Source organism: Fusarium solani (genome assembly GCF_023522795.1).
Source record: "Fusarium solani strain SB1 chromosome Unknown bctg00000008, whole genome shotgun sequence".
Lineage (NCBI taxonomy): Eukaryota > Fungi > Ascomycota > Sordariomycetes > Hypocreales > Nectriaceae > Fusarium > Fusarium solani.
Window position 1 is genome coordinate 1,085,466 of NW_027072148.1, and position 13,767 is coordinate 1,099,232.

The following is a 13,767-nucleotide window of genomic DNA, read 5'->3' on the forward strand; positions in this document are numbered from 1 at the left end:
TCCAAGCCTTACAAAACAATGTCGTGATCTGGTGAGCCTCTTCTGTTGCTCTGCGGAGACACATGTCCCTGAAAAACTACGGGGGGGCTTGAGCGATCGAGAATGGGATTTTGTGCAGAGTCTTGACCTAATGGGTGAGTAGCCAACACATACCTGAGCATCCCTACTATTAAGCTAACAGAAGGTGCATGAATAGATGAAGAAGTCTTAACCATGCGCCGCAGTTACATCGAAAGAATCTTCGAAGCTCTTCGCATCCTCTATCACCGACCTACTCCCCAGGACTTTCCAAACGCACTTACAGATATTAACCGTGACGAACTTGACCTTATGGACACTGAACGTTCCGCCATGCTATTGAGCATGTGGCCATGCGACGAATGCAAGGATATTCCCGCCGATGTTCTTCTGGAGGAGCTAAGGGAATATGTCCCCTGGTTTACAAGCCCCAGTTCGTATGCAGGGTGTGTCGAGACTCTGCTCACCCTCCTCCGTCTAGTCGAAGTCAACATTCGAGTCGATGGGGACATACCAGGCTGCAACCAACTGAGGCACTTTTGCAAAAAGCTTTTAGAAAAGGTTACAAACAAACCGAGAACCTCATAAAAATGGTTATGAGCAAAGGCCTGGAAGAGGATCAGGCGGCAGTAACTGTGAGGCCAAGCGATAAGGTGGCAGAGACGGGACAGACAGACAAGATTTGTTAGACCCCAGGCTTTTGAAATCGATCCTTATGCATTCTTAATATGCTTTTCTTACATTTACGTGACGACACGACTCATGACTTGAAAACCATGGTTTCAGGTTCCATGCCCTTGCCCTTGGCGAGAACTCCAGCCTTTCTCAAGATGGAAACGCAGTTCTGGACCACCTCATCCGCCACACCTTCAGTCTTGGTCGGGAACTTGACTGTCTTGAGCCACTCGCGGGCATCAGGCTCGGTGTAACCCAAGCTGCTCGAGATGTAGGCGACGGCCTCCTCCTGGTTGGCGTTGAAGTGGGCAATGCCCTGGTCCAGCTTCCCAAAGAGGTTGTTCACGCGGGCATCCAGACCACCCTGTGTCAGCTTTGTGGATGCGACAATCTTCCAGCTGCTCCAGGGGGTGTAGATTTCGCCGACGCGGCGGATTTCTCCCGAGTCGTAGAACTTCTTGGAGGTGAAGTGCTCCCACATGAAGAAGTCGGCCTCGCCGCTGTTGACGGCGTTGCGGAGGTTCTCAAAGTTGTTGAGCACCACCGTCTCGGAGAAGGGCTTCTCTGCTGCGCCGGGGGTGAGCCAGCCTTGCTGGTCGGCGAGGACGAAGCCCATCACGTAGCTGCCGGAGCCGATCCGGGAGACACCGATCTTACGGCCGCTGAGAGAGCCGACGGATGTGATCTCGGGGCGCTTTGCTCCCGTGGAGATGGCCCAGCCTAAGGAAGTGAGTGGTTGTTCTCATAGTCTTGGCTGGAGATCCAATGTTGGAGTGACTTACAGAGGGGAGTTTCAACATAGGTGCCAACCAGACGGTATCCCCCATCGCCCTCAACGCCCTCCTTGCCAAGACCGGCAATCCAGCCCTCAGTCAAACCAATAGCAACATCGATCTCTCCAGCGCGGATGGCAGTGACCATGTGGCCAGTGCCGGAAGGAAAGGGAATCAGAGTGGCATCGAGGCCAAAGTGCTTCTGAGCAAAATAGAGGGGAGTCGAGAAGTGCTCTGGCACGAAGCCGATGCGGAGAGGAGTTGAAGACATGGCTGATATGTAAGAGGTCTCACAAACGAAAACTAGAAGTGCTCGTACAAGATCTTGTAGCTCAATGGGTTGTCACAATTCGGGATGGAAGAAGGTACAGGGTTGGGACCGAAGATGGACGGACGGAACGGCGTGCGGGGGTGGGGTAGATCGGGTGGTGACGGCCCCTCCGCCGCTGACGGTCGAGACGCGGGAAGAAGTTACTTGTGGATCAAGATTGATTGATGATATGCACTGTAATCCTTTCATCAGGGTCCATGCATTACAGATGAATGGCTATTTAGATCTATCAAGCAAGGGTACGCGGAACCTGGGTTATTGCTCCTTGACAAACTGGCCAAGGTCTGGGGTAGCACAAGGAAGGCAGCCAAGCCAACATTGGCAAGGCAGATAGTATTGTTCTGTTGCTTGGGCTATGCGCCTTGGCATTGCATCATCAACTGACTTGGTATCTTTGCCATTGATGGAAAAATCTCGTCTTTGAACTGTAGTACTGACAAGATCAGCGACTTATTACATCCTCAGCTCATGAGAGGTTACGCACCCATCAAACATGATGCCGTCTCACGAGGCCCTCAGCTTGCGTGTCTCTGTGGCGTCTACTGTAACATTGGAAGCCTGGGCAAGCCCTATGCGCGGAAAGCAAGGGTCCTGAACGCGTTCTTTTTACCCCTGGCTTTCAGGGCTAAGCCTCTAAACTGTCGCCCTGAGAGCTAAATCCGGACACGCTAATCGTTCAAATCAACTTCAAAGCTTTGGGGCTTAGTAACCATTTTGAGGCGCGAGCTTAGCTTCTCATTGTCTCGATACACGACTCAGCCTCCCATCTCTTTTTTCCCTCCCTTTCTTTCTTGTCCGTGATCTTCAATCTATTTCATCCTTTTAATTATCTTCTCCCCTGTGCACAGCACAGCAATTTTCAGGGCGTCGCCCCCAAATTCATGGACCGAGCCGCTCCTTAACGAAAACGTCACTCCCTTGTCTCGCCCCGGTTTCCCAGGATGCCACCGTATCAAACACCAGCCGTCGAGCTGGAACTTGAGCCCGAATATGCCCCAGATGTGCCTCTGCTGGATCTAGAGTCGCCCGGGATCCATGACGATGCCGCCAGCGATGTCAGCAGCCTCCATTCTCACACGGAGCCGACCCCTAACTATCGGTTCTCGCGATGGGGCATCCACTCGCCGCGGCGCATCGTCATACTAGTCGCCCTCATCAAGTTCTCGGTCATCCTGAGCTGCATGCTCTTGATTGTACCCTTTGCGCGTATCCTGGAGGACATGATGTGCCATGTTCACTACCAGGACACGTCTTCGGAGATCATTGATGAGATGAAATGCAAGGTCGATGAGGTGCAGGCCAGACTGGGGTACTTTAATGGCTGGAACAGTCTTTTATCCTCCATCGTTGGTATGCGTCCCCTCAACAAAAAGTCTACCGCTTCGGCATCTAATCACACAATTAGGCCTCATGGTTGCCTTTCCCTATGGAATGATGTCTGACAAGATTGGTCGGAAGCCAACGCTGCTCTTTTCATACTCTGGCGTTGCAGTGAGCTTCCTCTTTGGCCCTGCGGCTCTCAAGTCGAGCCAGGATGCGCTGCGCGAGAATCCGTATATCCTCCTCTGTGGATGTGTGTTTCAGCTTTTCGGAGGTGGCATCCCGGTCATGCTAAATACTCTGTACGCGGTGGCAGCCGATGTGAGCACTGAGCAGGACAAGTAAGTCATACTCTAGACTCACCTGAAGAGTTATCCTAATTAGAACAATAGAGCAAAGCATTTCCTTTGGCTTACCTTTGGTGCAACCGCTGGTGGAATCGCTGGACCTGTTATTTCAGGCCTTCTCATGCAAAAATACGGTCCATGGGTTCCCATCTATCTCGTCATGACCACGGTGCCGGTCGTCTTGGTCACGCTCGTCCTTCTCCCAGAGACTCTGACTGTCAACCTCAAGAACCAGAAAGCTCAGGCCGAAAGAGCCACGCCAACCACCTTCAAGGAACACATGACTCACGGACTTAACGAACTCATCCACTCTCTAAACATGCTCAAGAACCTCAGCGTCGTCATGATCCTCGTCACCTTTTTTATCCAGAATGCTCGGTTCACGGCTTACGTGACGATCATGGGCCAGTACATCAGCAAGCACTTCGGGTGGAAGCTTGCCGAGGTCAGCATTCTGCTATCCCCCCTGGGAATCCTCAACCTCATTATCCTTGGTGGCCTGCCCAAGATTGCCGACATTCTTGTGTCGCCTCGCTTTCGAATGACACCTTTCGGCAAGGACCTGTTTCTGACGCGCGTGTCAACCGGTATCCTGGCCTTTGCGGCTTTCTTCCAAGGCATGAGCCACAATATCGTCTTGTTCCTGTTTGGTCTCTTCCTTGGGACATTCGGTGCCGCGGATAGTCCTCTTGCACGTGCAACCGTCACCCACTACGTTCCACCAGAATTTACTTCTCGACTGTACGCCTTGATAGGCATGATAGAGGTGATAGGGTCTTTTATTGCAGGTCCGGTTCTGGCCTGGTGTTTCGACCAAGGCCTGAAGCGAAAGGGATTCTGGATGGGCCTGCCGTGGTATTACATTGGCTTTCTCTGTACGCTTGCTTGGGTTGCCCTGTTATTTGTTAAGCCGCCCAGGAAGCATTCACGAGAGGACCCGGGGGATATTGATGAAGATGATGCGGAAGACTACATGCCAGACGCTCCTCTACGGCTTCAATAGAACTCGAGCCGAGAGAAATACAGCTCGACAATTGATTGCTTTCGATATAGAGTATCAGGCGCAATGGCAAGGAAGACATTTTACTTATAATTACATCTTGGATACCCAAATAGACGTCTATTAGACAATTGCTCGTGGTTTTTAGCAAAGAATACGGGCTGCCTTCGCTTATCACCCACCTTCCAGAAATGGTCCCAGAGGAACTTTTGTCGCTTCCTCTCGCAAACCGACCAAGGATAAACATGCGCATTATCTTTAGGAGGGGAACTTTTTACGCGTTCCGCAGAAGGACTCGTCACTCTATTGCAGCTGATTAGCTGATGGCTGCATGTCGACAGGCAGATCTTTAAAGATCCCTGCCCTGCAAATGCAACCTCCGTTCCGTCCCATTGGGTTCAATCTTTCACCTCAAGTTCCCAATCTTTCGACCCTTTTTCTATTCTTTGACCCATATTTTACACAGCATCTGATCTTGTCTAGTTGAAACTCTATTTTCGGACTTTTCAGCAGTGCCGCGATCATCTCGCGATGGAGTCTTACAACTCCACGGCCTGTCAAGATGGCTTCCTCGGGCCTAGTGTATGGACCGAGGGCTGTCGCGGCGGCTTCGACTTTACCCGTAAGAATAACGTTTCTTAATAGTTTGCGTCTTCTGATCCAGTTACAGTCTCTTTCCAAGAGAGTATCATGAGCATTATACCTTCTGCTCTGTTTCTTGTCCTTGCTGGTCCTCGAGCTGCCTATCTCCTTAGATCCCCAGACCGGGCAAAGCGTCACGCGACTTATACGCCCAAACTTGTATGAACTTGCCAAGACTTTCACGCTGCATGTCTAATATCGTGTAGATCACCTCTGCTATCTATGCAGCTTTGCAGGTGGTTCTCGTAGCGTTAGTGCCCACTACCAAGCATCTCAACACCCGCTTCTCGCTTGCAGCAGCAACTCTGAACCTCTTGGCGGCCTTTGCCATTGTTCTCTTGGCCCATATTGAACACGTCAAATCTATTCGTCCATCTTTTCTGCTTACAGCCTATCTCTTCGTCTCGCTTCTTTTCGATGCCGCCCGACTTCGGACCGAGTGGCTCATGCTACTCAATCTTTCTTACGCTGCGACCTTGTCGACCTCTACAGTCTTTAAATTAGCTGTCTTGGTTCTCGAGACCATCGAGAAGCGCAAGATTCTGATCACTGCGGATCATGTCCCTTCTAAAGAGAGCACAAGCGGTCCCTTCAGCCGCGGATTCTTTGTCTGGCTGAACTCGCTCCTCTTCTCGGGTTGGGCTACTGTGTTGACCAACAATGACTTGCCTACGATCTACGAGAAGCTTTCGTCGGAGAAACTTGCACTTAGATTTGGCAAGGCTTGGCAGAAAGGTAAGTTGCCAGGACGCCTTTGTAATCATGGGTTAACATATTTTAGCAACTCAGAGAAGCAAGAAGCCTTCCTTGTTTTTCACCACCATCCAGGTCCTGAAATGGGAACTTCTCAGCATCACGCCGCCCCGGCTTGCCATGATTGCTCTTAGCATTTCGCAGCCTTTCCTCGTTAGCCACGCTCTGCGCTTTCTCACCATGCCAGCATCCGAAGCAACCATGAATCTCGGTTATGGTTTGATCGGTGCCTTTGCTTTGGTCTTTATCGGCTCAGCTGTAAGTGATATTTGAGGTTACATGTCTCGATAGTAACTGACCATGATAGATCATCACGGCATGGTATGAGCACTTGACCTTCCGGGCTGGTGCCATGGTGCGAGGTGGTTTGATCACGCTGATCTACGGCAAGATGATGAAGCTGCCCACGGATGACCTCAACGAGTCGTCAGCCGTCACTCTCATGGGAAATGATGTCGAGACTCTTACGGAAAAGCTGCACATGCTGCTGGTAGAGTCTTGGGCAAACACCATCACAGTCGGTATCGCAATGTGGATGCTTGCAGCTCAACTGGGGGCAGTTTGCGTGGCACCCATCATCACAGCAATCAGTATGTCCAACTATCCAGAGGACTATGACTCTTGCTAACAAACAAAAGTTTCCCTGATACTTTCTGGTAGTATCGGCAAACTGATGGTCCCACGCCAAATGGTCTATCAAAAGGCAACTCAGGACCGCATCAACTTCACCTCCGAGGTGCTCAGCTCCATGAAGCCAGTCAAGATGCTTGGATACTCGGATCGCTTCCATAGCCTCATTGCACAGAAACGAGACGAAGAGATTGAAGTTGGTAAACGTTACCGCATGATAAGCGTTTACGCCAACTGCATAAGTATGTTTCTCCCCTAGCTCAGTCGATCATATACTCATATTTTGCCCAAGCAAACTGCAACATAAGTCTGACAGAGGCCATCACCTTTGGCGCATATGCCATTGCTGCCAAACTCGGAGGTGGGGAGCCATTCTCAGCTGCTCAGGCAATCACCGCCTTGTCCATCTTGGGTGTCATGATGGATCCGCTGTCACATCTTCTGGGCAACATTCCAAACTCGTTTTCTGCATTCGGATGCTTTAAGCGGATTCAAGAGTTCTTGATGCTCGAGGAGAGGATAGACCGCCGCCGGATTCACGACAACCAGAGTGGGCCTTCATCGAAATCCTCTCAAGAAAATACCGAAACACAACACGAAGCGTTTGAGCTCAAGACTTTGGGCAAGGTCGTAGTCGATGGCTCACGAATCTCAATTAGTGATGGAAACTTCAACTGGGGCGAAAAGACTGTTCTCAACAGCATCAACACGGCCTTTCCTCGACATGAGAACGGGTCGCTTGTGATGGTGATTGGTCCTGTTGGATCAGGCAAATCGAGCTTCCTCAAAGCTATCCTGGGTGAAACCACCTCCTCAAAAGGTAGAGTGTCTCTGAGTTCACTAGAAGTCGCCTTTTGCGAGCAGTCCCCATGGGTCATGAACGCAACGATCCGAGCAAACATTATTGCTGAGTCAAAGGGTTTCGACAGCGCTTGGTTTGACACTGTTGTGAATGCTTGCGATCTTTCAATCGATCTTGGCAGGTTCCCGGATGGGGATCTCACCATGGTTGGAGATAAGGGAGTCAAGCTCAGTGGAGGTCAGAAGCAGCGGCTGGTAAGTCAAGACTCATTCAACCATGGAATCTTATTGACGTATCCCAGGCAATCGCTCGAGCGGTCTACTCACGAAAGCCTGTGGCCATGTTTGACGACGTCTTTAGTGGACTAGACAAGGTGACAGAGCAGGCCGTCTTCAGCCGCGTCTTTGGAAGAGATGGACTTCTACGAAAGAATGGAACCACCATTATCCTAGCAACCCATGCTGGCAAGTACCTGGCTGTAAGATCCAAAATAAATGTACTAATTAGATTCAGTTCATCGATTGCCAGAGTCAGACTATGTCATTGCTCTCGACAAAGGGGGTAGACTGATCGAGCAAGGGACTTTCTCTGACCTACGATCCGGAGCGGGCTATGTTGAAAGTCTCGACATTTCGAGTCACTTTGATGAAAGCGACAGCAGCCTTTCTGAATCCAGCGACAGTCCTTCCGAGCCCAAGCGTTCAGAAAGCCAGCCTCAGCGGCAAAAAGACGAAGCTGAACCCCCGAGCGACAGGAGCGTCTTTATGTATTACTTCAAGGCCATTCGAGGACACAACAACACCATGCAGGTCTTTCTGATTGTCACCCAAGGTGTCATTGCTTCATTTAGATGTAAGAATCCAGTACTCCAAGTCTGCTTCTCTTGCTAACAGCAGCGTCTCAGATGTCTGGATCACCTGGTGGGGTGATGGCAAAGGCCGTGATAGTTCAGATGTGGGATATTGGCTGAGCATCTATGGTGTCTTGTCTCTTCTTGAGGGACTACTCATCACCATGGCCATTGCGTAAGTTCTGAAACCTTGAAAAAGGATCAATCTGTTAATTATATTCCCAGGTTGTTTCTTCTTGTTGTTGGACCGACGAGCGGCAAGACGCTTCACCGTCGGCTCTTGGATGCAGCCATGAGGTAGGTATCTCCTCGGACCTGATTAACTTGTCCTAATATTCTTTAGTGCACCGATGTCGTTTCTGAATAACAGCGAAGCCGGATCATTGATCAACAGGTACAGGCTCTGTGTGTGATAACTTGGGACACACTAACGACTTGTAGATTCAGTCAAGACCTGCGACTCGTTGACACGGTCTTACCGCTCTCTCTATCCATCTTCCTTTTTGGTAAGTGAACCTTCACCTGAGTAGTAAGTGGCTAACGGTTTGCAGAGGTTGCTTCATGCTTCGGAGCCGCCGGCCTTGCCATCGCTGCCGTCGGCTGGTTCGCCGTCTCCATCCCCTTTGTTATCGGCGTTCTCGTCTTGATTCAGCGCTTCTATGTTCGAACCTCGAAGCAACTTAGACTTTTGGAGTATGATTCCACCTACCGACAATTGCGATTAGTACTCACCATTTTCCAGGATTGAACACAAGGCTCCTTTGTTCTCGCATTTCCTCGAGTCAATCAATGGTCTCGCGACTATCAGAGCGTTTGGCTGGATTCAGCCGTATACTGACAAAGTCCTCCTCCGACTTGATGACGCGCAGAAGCCTTCTTATCTCCTCAACTGTATTCAGCGATGGCTGACACTTGTTCTGGACATGGTTGTTGCTTTCTTGACCGTCATTCTCGTTGTCTTTGCTGTGACTCTGCGGGAAAAGATCAACCCTTCCCTTTTGGGTATCGCCCTTGTCAACATGATGCGTCTTGGCGCCAACATGAAGGGCATTATCCTCTATTGGTCCATATTAGAGACTTCGTTGGGAGCTATTACACGCATTCGCGCCTTTTCCTCGGATGCGCCCAATGAGCAGAAGCCAGGAGAGGATAAGCAACCAGGAGAAGACTGGCCAAGTACAGGAAAGCTGGAAGTCAGGGACTTGGATGTTCAATACGAGTAAGTGATTAAAGACTAAAAGATAATGCTAGTACTGACCAGATAGGCAAACTGCTGAGCCTGTCCTTCATGGGCTTACGTTCAGCGTCAACCACGGAGAAAAGCTTGGGCTGTGTGGCCGAAGCGGCAGTGGGAAGAGCTCATTTGTCCAGGCCTTGCTCAGAATGGCCGAGATTGTCAACGGCCAAATCACTTTGGACGGCGAGGATATCTCTGTCATTCCTAGGTCCTTGATCCGCCAACGACTCAGCTGCCTGACCCAAGATCCGTTCCTCTTCAGTGATACCATCAGGTTCAACGCCGATCCTCTGAGCAAGTGCTCTGATGAAGAAATCAAGAATGCGCTGGAACGGGTTGGTATTTGGTCTGTTATTCAAGCCAAGGTTGGCGAAGACAAGGAGCCTCTTGATGAAAAGATGGATGAGAACTTTCTCTCTCATGGACAGCGACAACTCTTCTGTCTTGCTCGCGCTTTGCTAAAGAAGAGTTCTCTACTCATTCTAGATGAACCTACCAGCAGGCAAGTTCCCTCTAAACCCACAGTCAAGTCTCCGTTTCACTAACAAATTTTACAGCGTTGATACACAGACGGACGCCAGGATTCAAGAGGTCATCAGATCAGAGTTTTCAGACTGCACCATCATCATGATCGCCCATCGCCTTGATACACTGCTCGACTTTGACAAGGTTGCGGTGTTGGACAAGGGCACTCTCGTTGAGTTTGGCGCCCCGACGGAGTTGTTGGCTGATGAAGCTGGTGCTTTTACGAGGCTGTATCGTGCCGACAAGAGCAAGACTAGAGCTTGAAGGCAGCCTATATTCCATTAAGTGTCTTTAGACTTATGTCGTGATTAGTTGAATACTAGTACCTTTTGGTCTGATTCTCCATCCCTCGTGTAGCAGAGTGAGTTGCTGTGGTGGTTTGCGGGTTACCCTGAAGCTGTGTGAGGTTTCTTAAGATTGCAGATTCGGTCTCATTACGCATTGATAAAGGCTCTGACTTACGTTTACTGATCCTGTAGTATTCTTGCATGAGTTTACTTTCACTAGAGTGTGCTGTTCATGTGTTGTAGTCTTTAGAGATGAAAGGCATACCTTACTCACCGTTCCCCTCATCAGCCTTTAGCCTCAGTCCACGTAACTAAACGATCGCCTACTTCTCTTGAGAATATTGGAAATATTGAGTTAATAAAGTTAGAGGAGCTGAATCACAGCATAGGATCGAGTATAAATACTCCTTGTTCCAGTCATGTAGACCGTTCGAGTGCAAATGAACTTTTCGACGATATCTACCGTAACTTAATTAACATAACCACACCAACACCTTCTAGAGAGATCATCAAATCTGATACTGGGCAAAATGTGTCAAGGATTCGTATACTACGACATATGTCCCGCCTGCCACCAACAGCACGAGATAACAATGACCTACTACATGTGCTCGGAGGCAGGGAACACCGAGGCGCGAACTTACGGAGCATGTAAGGGAGGCATGAAATGGGAGAACCGACGGATGGCTCAGCTTATTGAGTGGCCGCATGGCAGGTACTGCACCAACTACTATTGTCGTCAACGTCTGGCGCGGCTGCATGCTGACAAGTACCGCCGTCAACGACAAGTGTTTGGTGGGGGCTCACGGGCATGATCAGGAACGAGTGAGTCATGCTGAGTAAAGGGACTTTGTGAAGAGACATAATTTCACAGAGATATAAAGTGCAATGCAGGTCTTCCACGTTGATACCGGGCCGTCATGAGAACAAACTCTCGGGTGGTCCCGTCATACCGTTAAATTGATATGCCTTAGGAACGCTTCCGGGCCTTTTGAATGTGCTTCCCTTACCCATCTAATACTGCTATCATGAGATGTGGCCTCAATAGGAGCGTGTTGAAGACTTCTCATGGCCCAAAATGGCTGGCTTAGCTGAGCTGTTTCTCTTACAGCTCCAACCAATGTTCTTGAACAAGATAACAATGTCACCATTGTTCTTAAACCTTTGCTTACTCTCGAAAATAATGTTATAATCCGTTTATGAGTATTGAATACGGGAGACCCTCTCGGTAAAACAAAGAGAAACTCTGAATAGCGACCTTTCGTTTGTAGAAAATGGCCTGTTCAGGCGTTGATTCATGCATACAAACGAGCAGCTAAAGAACAAGTACAGCCGTAAAATGAACTATAGATCTACTCTGTCGTGATCACAGAACGCCTCCCTATAATCGGTCAGTATATAAACAGCCCCATCTCTGTTCCTGTTCGAATCTCATCATCCAACACCAACCAGGACATCACCACCCACTCACATCTTTACCTTCAGTTACAACCGAGAACAACACCAACTACAACCCATCAACCGAAGGAAACAAGACACAAGATGTGTGATCTAAAGGCATATGAGAGGGTCTGCCCAAAGTGCCAGGACTTCGATTGGGTGTGCATCGAGGTCACCCACCATTGCTCTTACGCTCAGAAGCATGATATTGCGCCAGTACTGTGCCCGCGCAGGTATAACGATCCCTGGGCGCGCTTTGAACTCCCACACCCTGTCTGCGACGATTGTCTCGAGAAGGAGAAGGAAGCTGCCAGCAAGAAGTAAGATAAAGAAGTCGTCTGGAAGATCCCCAGAGGGATCACAGGCGAACTCTTCAGGCCTTTCGGGCGGAATAACACGCCTGACTTGCCATTCTGACCTTCTCTTTTGTATCACCAACCAGCGCTCTATCACGGTTTCACGCAGGTTACCTTGGAACTGCGCAACTGACTTGTAAGCCATCATTGGTGAGTCAGCCCTTTTGAGGAACTCTGCATCTGTTTTGCTTAATATAGCACCGTTTGTTATTGAATTGACGCTCTTCATTGTTGCACCCTGTTCAGCTGACCATCTAAGGCCCGTTTGCTGTTGGTGAATGTCCGTTGTCATCCCTTTGTTCTCTGAACAAATGCTTTCCTTCATATTTGCTCTCAACTACAAATACCTCCTATAACGTCGGTTCAAACTCATTCCCATTCTGTTCATCTCAGAACACTTACTATATCTTGAAGCCCGTTTCTGGACTCTTCAACGTCGACTTCTGTTACTACCACTACTATACCATCACGGAACTCGACAGAAACAACCCGGCAACAATGTGCCAGACACTAGTCCAATACCGTACCTGCGCCCACTGCGATGTGCAATTTCGCCTCTAGGAGACGGCGAAGTTCCTTCCGGACTGCGACGGCTGCGGCACCTACGGACGAGGCGCCTGCAACGACGGTGTGACGCTGGCCCTGCAGCCTCACGCGGACGAGCATAAGCGCATTTTTGTTTGCGAGTCTTGCGAGGCGCAGAAGCTCCGTCTCAAGGTGGCTCAGTGGCTGTCTTGGGCTCAATTCTGGGAGAAGTAGATGGCCTTGTTGGAAGAAGCTTCCGAGAGGTGAGTACCCAATCAACCAACTGCCTTGATGATAGCTAAGACTGACATTTGGAAAAGCGACACCATATACTAGAAACGATTCATCCGCGACAACTATGGGAGCGGCTGGTTTGGGAGATAAGGATTGAACCCCTGAGTCGATGGCAACTTCAGAGACCTCCTTCATATTCTCCTGAGCGAGCGAGGTCGGGGGAACGAACGCATAGCGCAATACGCAATTCAATTAAAACTTGACATGCTCAATTCTGTCTTATTAATGACATTCAAAACCACTTTGAGAAGCCAATGACTGTAGCCTGTGACCTGACTTCTACCAAAGTTTTACTGGTAGAAATCGTCATTTTTCGTGATATTGTGGAGAGGAAGTTGCACCGGATAGACTGACCGTCTAACAACCGCAGTGTTTGTGTTCCATGCAGCCTGTGGACTCCGGGTTCGCCTCTTGCCAGATGTCTCACTTCAGCTCCATGGATAGTAGGGGCGTCTAAATCCAATGCATGGCGCCAGACTATATCCTGTATCTCAGGGGGCAGTTTTGAGAACTGTGGGAAGTATATACAGCTCTTCCCTCTGGGTGAGCCTGTGCTCTTGTTGTGCTTCTGTGTAGATATGTCGGACACACCAACCATTGGCTCCTCCAACCCTCTTTCTTCCGCCATCCATGGAGCCTTCCATTTGACTCAATACCTTGAGTACGGCTATCGATCTTTCTTATGGGCTAAATATAGTAGTAGAATACTCAAGAAGCGGCCAAGCGACTCTAGTGAAGAACTATTACCCATACCTAACTCAGCTGAGCCGCTCACACACAGCAACTCGTCCAGTGTTGCTTCATATCGTTTGAATGTTGAAATAGGGCCTACAAAACGACACCCTGGGAAGTTGCTGGACACCGGGGTGAACCTTTGCCTAGGCATTGAATCTAAACTTGAACCAGCCGGTGGGGGTGGGACAACTGTCTCAGTCTGACGGTTCTTGGGATGGTAACTGGGG

At 49.6% G+C, this 13,767-nt stretch overlaps 5 protein-coding genes across 5 annotated transcripts; 3 read left to right on the top strand and 2 right to left on the bottom strand.

Moving 5' to 3' along the window:
• Window positions 1–213: 213 nt before the first annotated feature.
• MRS44_012401 (uncharacterized protein) lies at window positions 214–606 on the top strand (the record flags this gene model as incomplete). The annotated part of the gene is made up of 1 exon (XM_046269500.2): window positions 214–606. The coding sequence occupies one exon, from the start codon at window positions 214–216 to the stop codon at window positions 604–606; it is 393 nt and encodes a 130-aa protein (XP_046133148.2).
• A 172-nt stretch (window positions 607–778) lies between these two features.
• Window positions 779–1,737, bottom strand: MRS44_012402 (uncharacterized protein; the record flags this gene model as incomplete). Its single annotated transcript, XM_046284053.2, has 2 exons — window positions 779–1,413; window positions 1,476–1,737. 2 exons carry the CDS (start codon window positions 1,735–1,737, stop codon window positions 779–781), a joined length of 897 nt encoding a protein of 298 aa, XP_046133147.2.
• Window positions 1,738–2,738: 1,001 nt separating this feature from the next.
• Window positions 2,739–4,467, top strand: MRS44_012403 (uncharacterized protein; the record flags this gene model as incomplete). Its single annotated transcript, XM_046276153.2, has 3 exons — window positions 2,739–3,147; window positions 3,203–3,458; window positions 3,510–4,467. The coding sequence occupies 3 exons, from the start codon at window positions 2,739–2,741 to the stop codon at window positions 4,465–4,467; spliced, it is 1,623 nt and encodes a 540-aa protein (XP_046133146.2).
• Window positions 4,468–4,995: 528 nt separating this feature from the next.
• On the top strand, window positions 4,996–10,167 carry MRS44_012404 (uncharacterized protein; the record flags this gene model as incomplete). Its single annotated transcript, XM_065618788.1, has 17 exons — window positions 4,996–5,086; window positions 5,135–5,265; window positions 5,313–5,841; window positions 5,888–6,117; window positions 6,167–6,449; window positions 6,498–6,731; window positions 6,782–7,545; window positions 7,593–7,769; window positions 7,822–8,143; window positions 8,196–8,316; window positions 8,367–8,438; window positions 8,485–8,535; window positions 8,583–8,647; window positions 8,693–8,834; window positions 8,884–9,360; window positions 9,407–9,902; window positions 9,949–10,167. The coding sequence occupies 17 exons, from the start codon at window positions 4,996–4,998 to the stop codon at window positions 10,165–10,167; spliced, it is 4,404 nt and encodes a 1,467-aa protein (XP_065474860.1).
• A 1,574-nt stretch (window positions 10,168–11,741) lies between these two features.
• Window positions 11,742–12,940, bottom strand: MRS44_012405 (uncharacterized protein; the record flags this gene model as incomplete). The annotated part of the gene is made up of 2 exons (XM_065618789.1): window positions 11,742–12,166; window positions 12,514–12,940. The coding sequence occupies 2 exons, from the start codon at window positions 12,938–12,940 to the stop codon at window positions 11,742–11,744; spliced, it is 852 nt and encodes a 283-aa protein (XP_065474861.1).
• Between the last annotated feature and the right edge of the window lie 827 nt (window positions 12,941–13,767).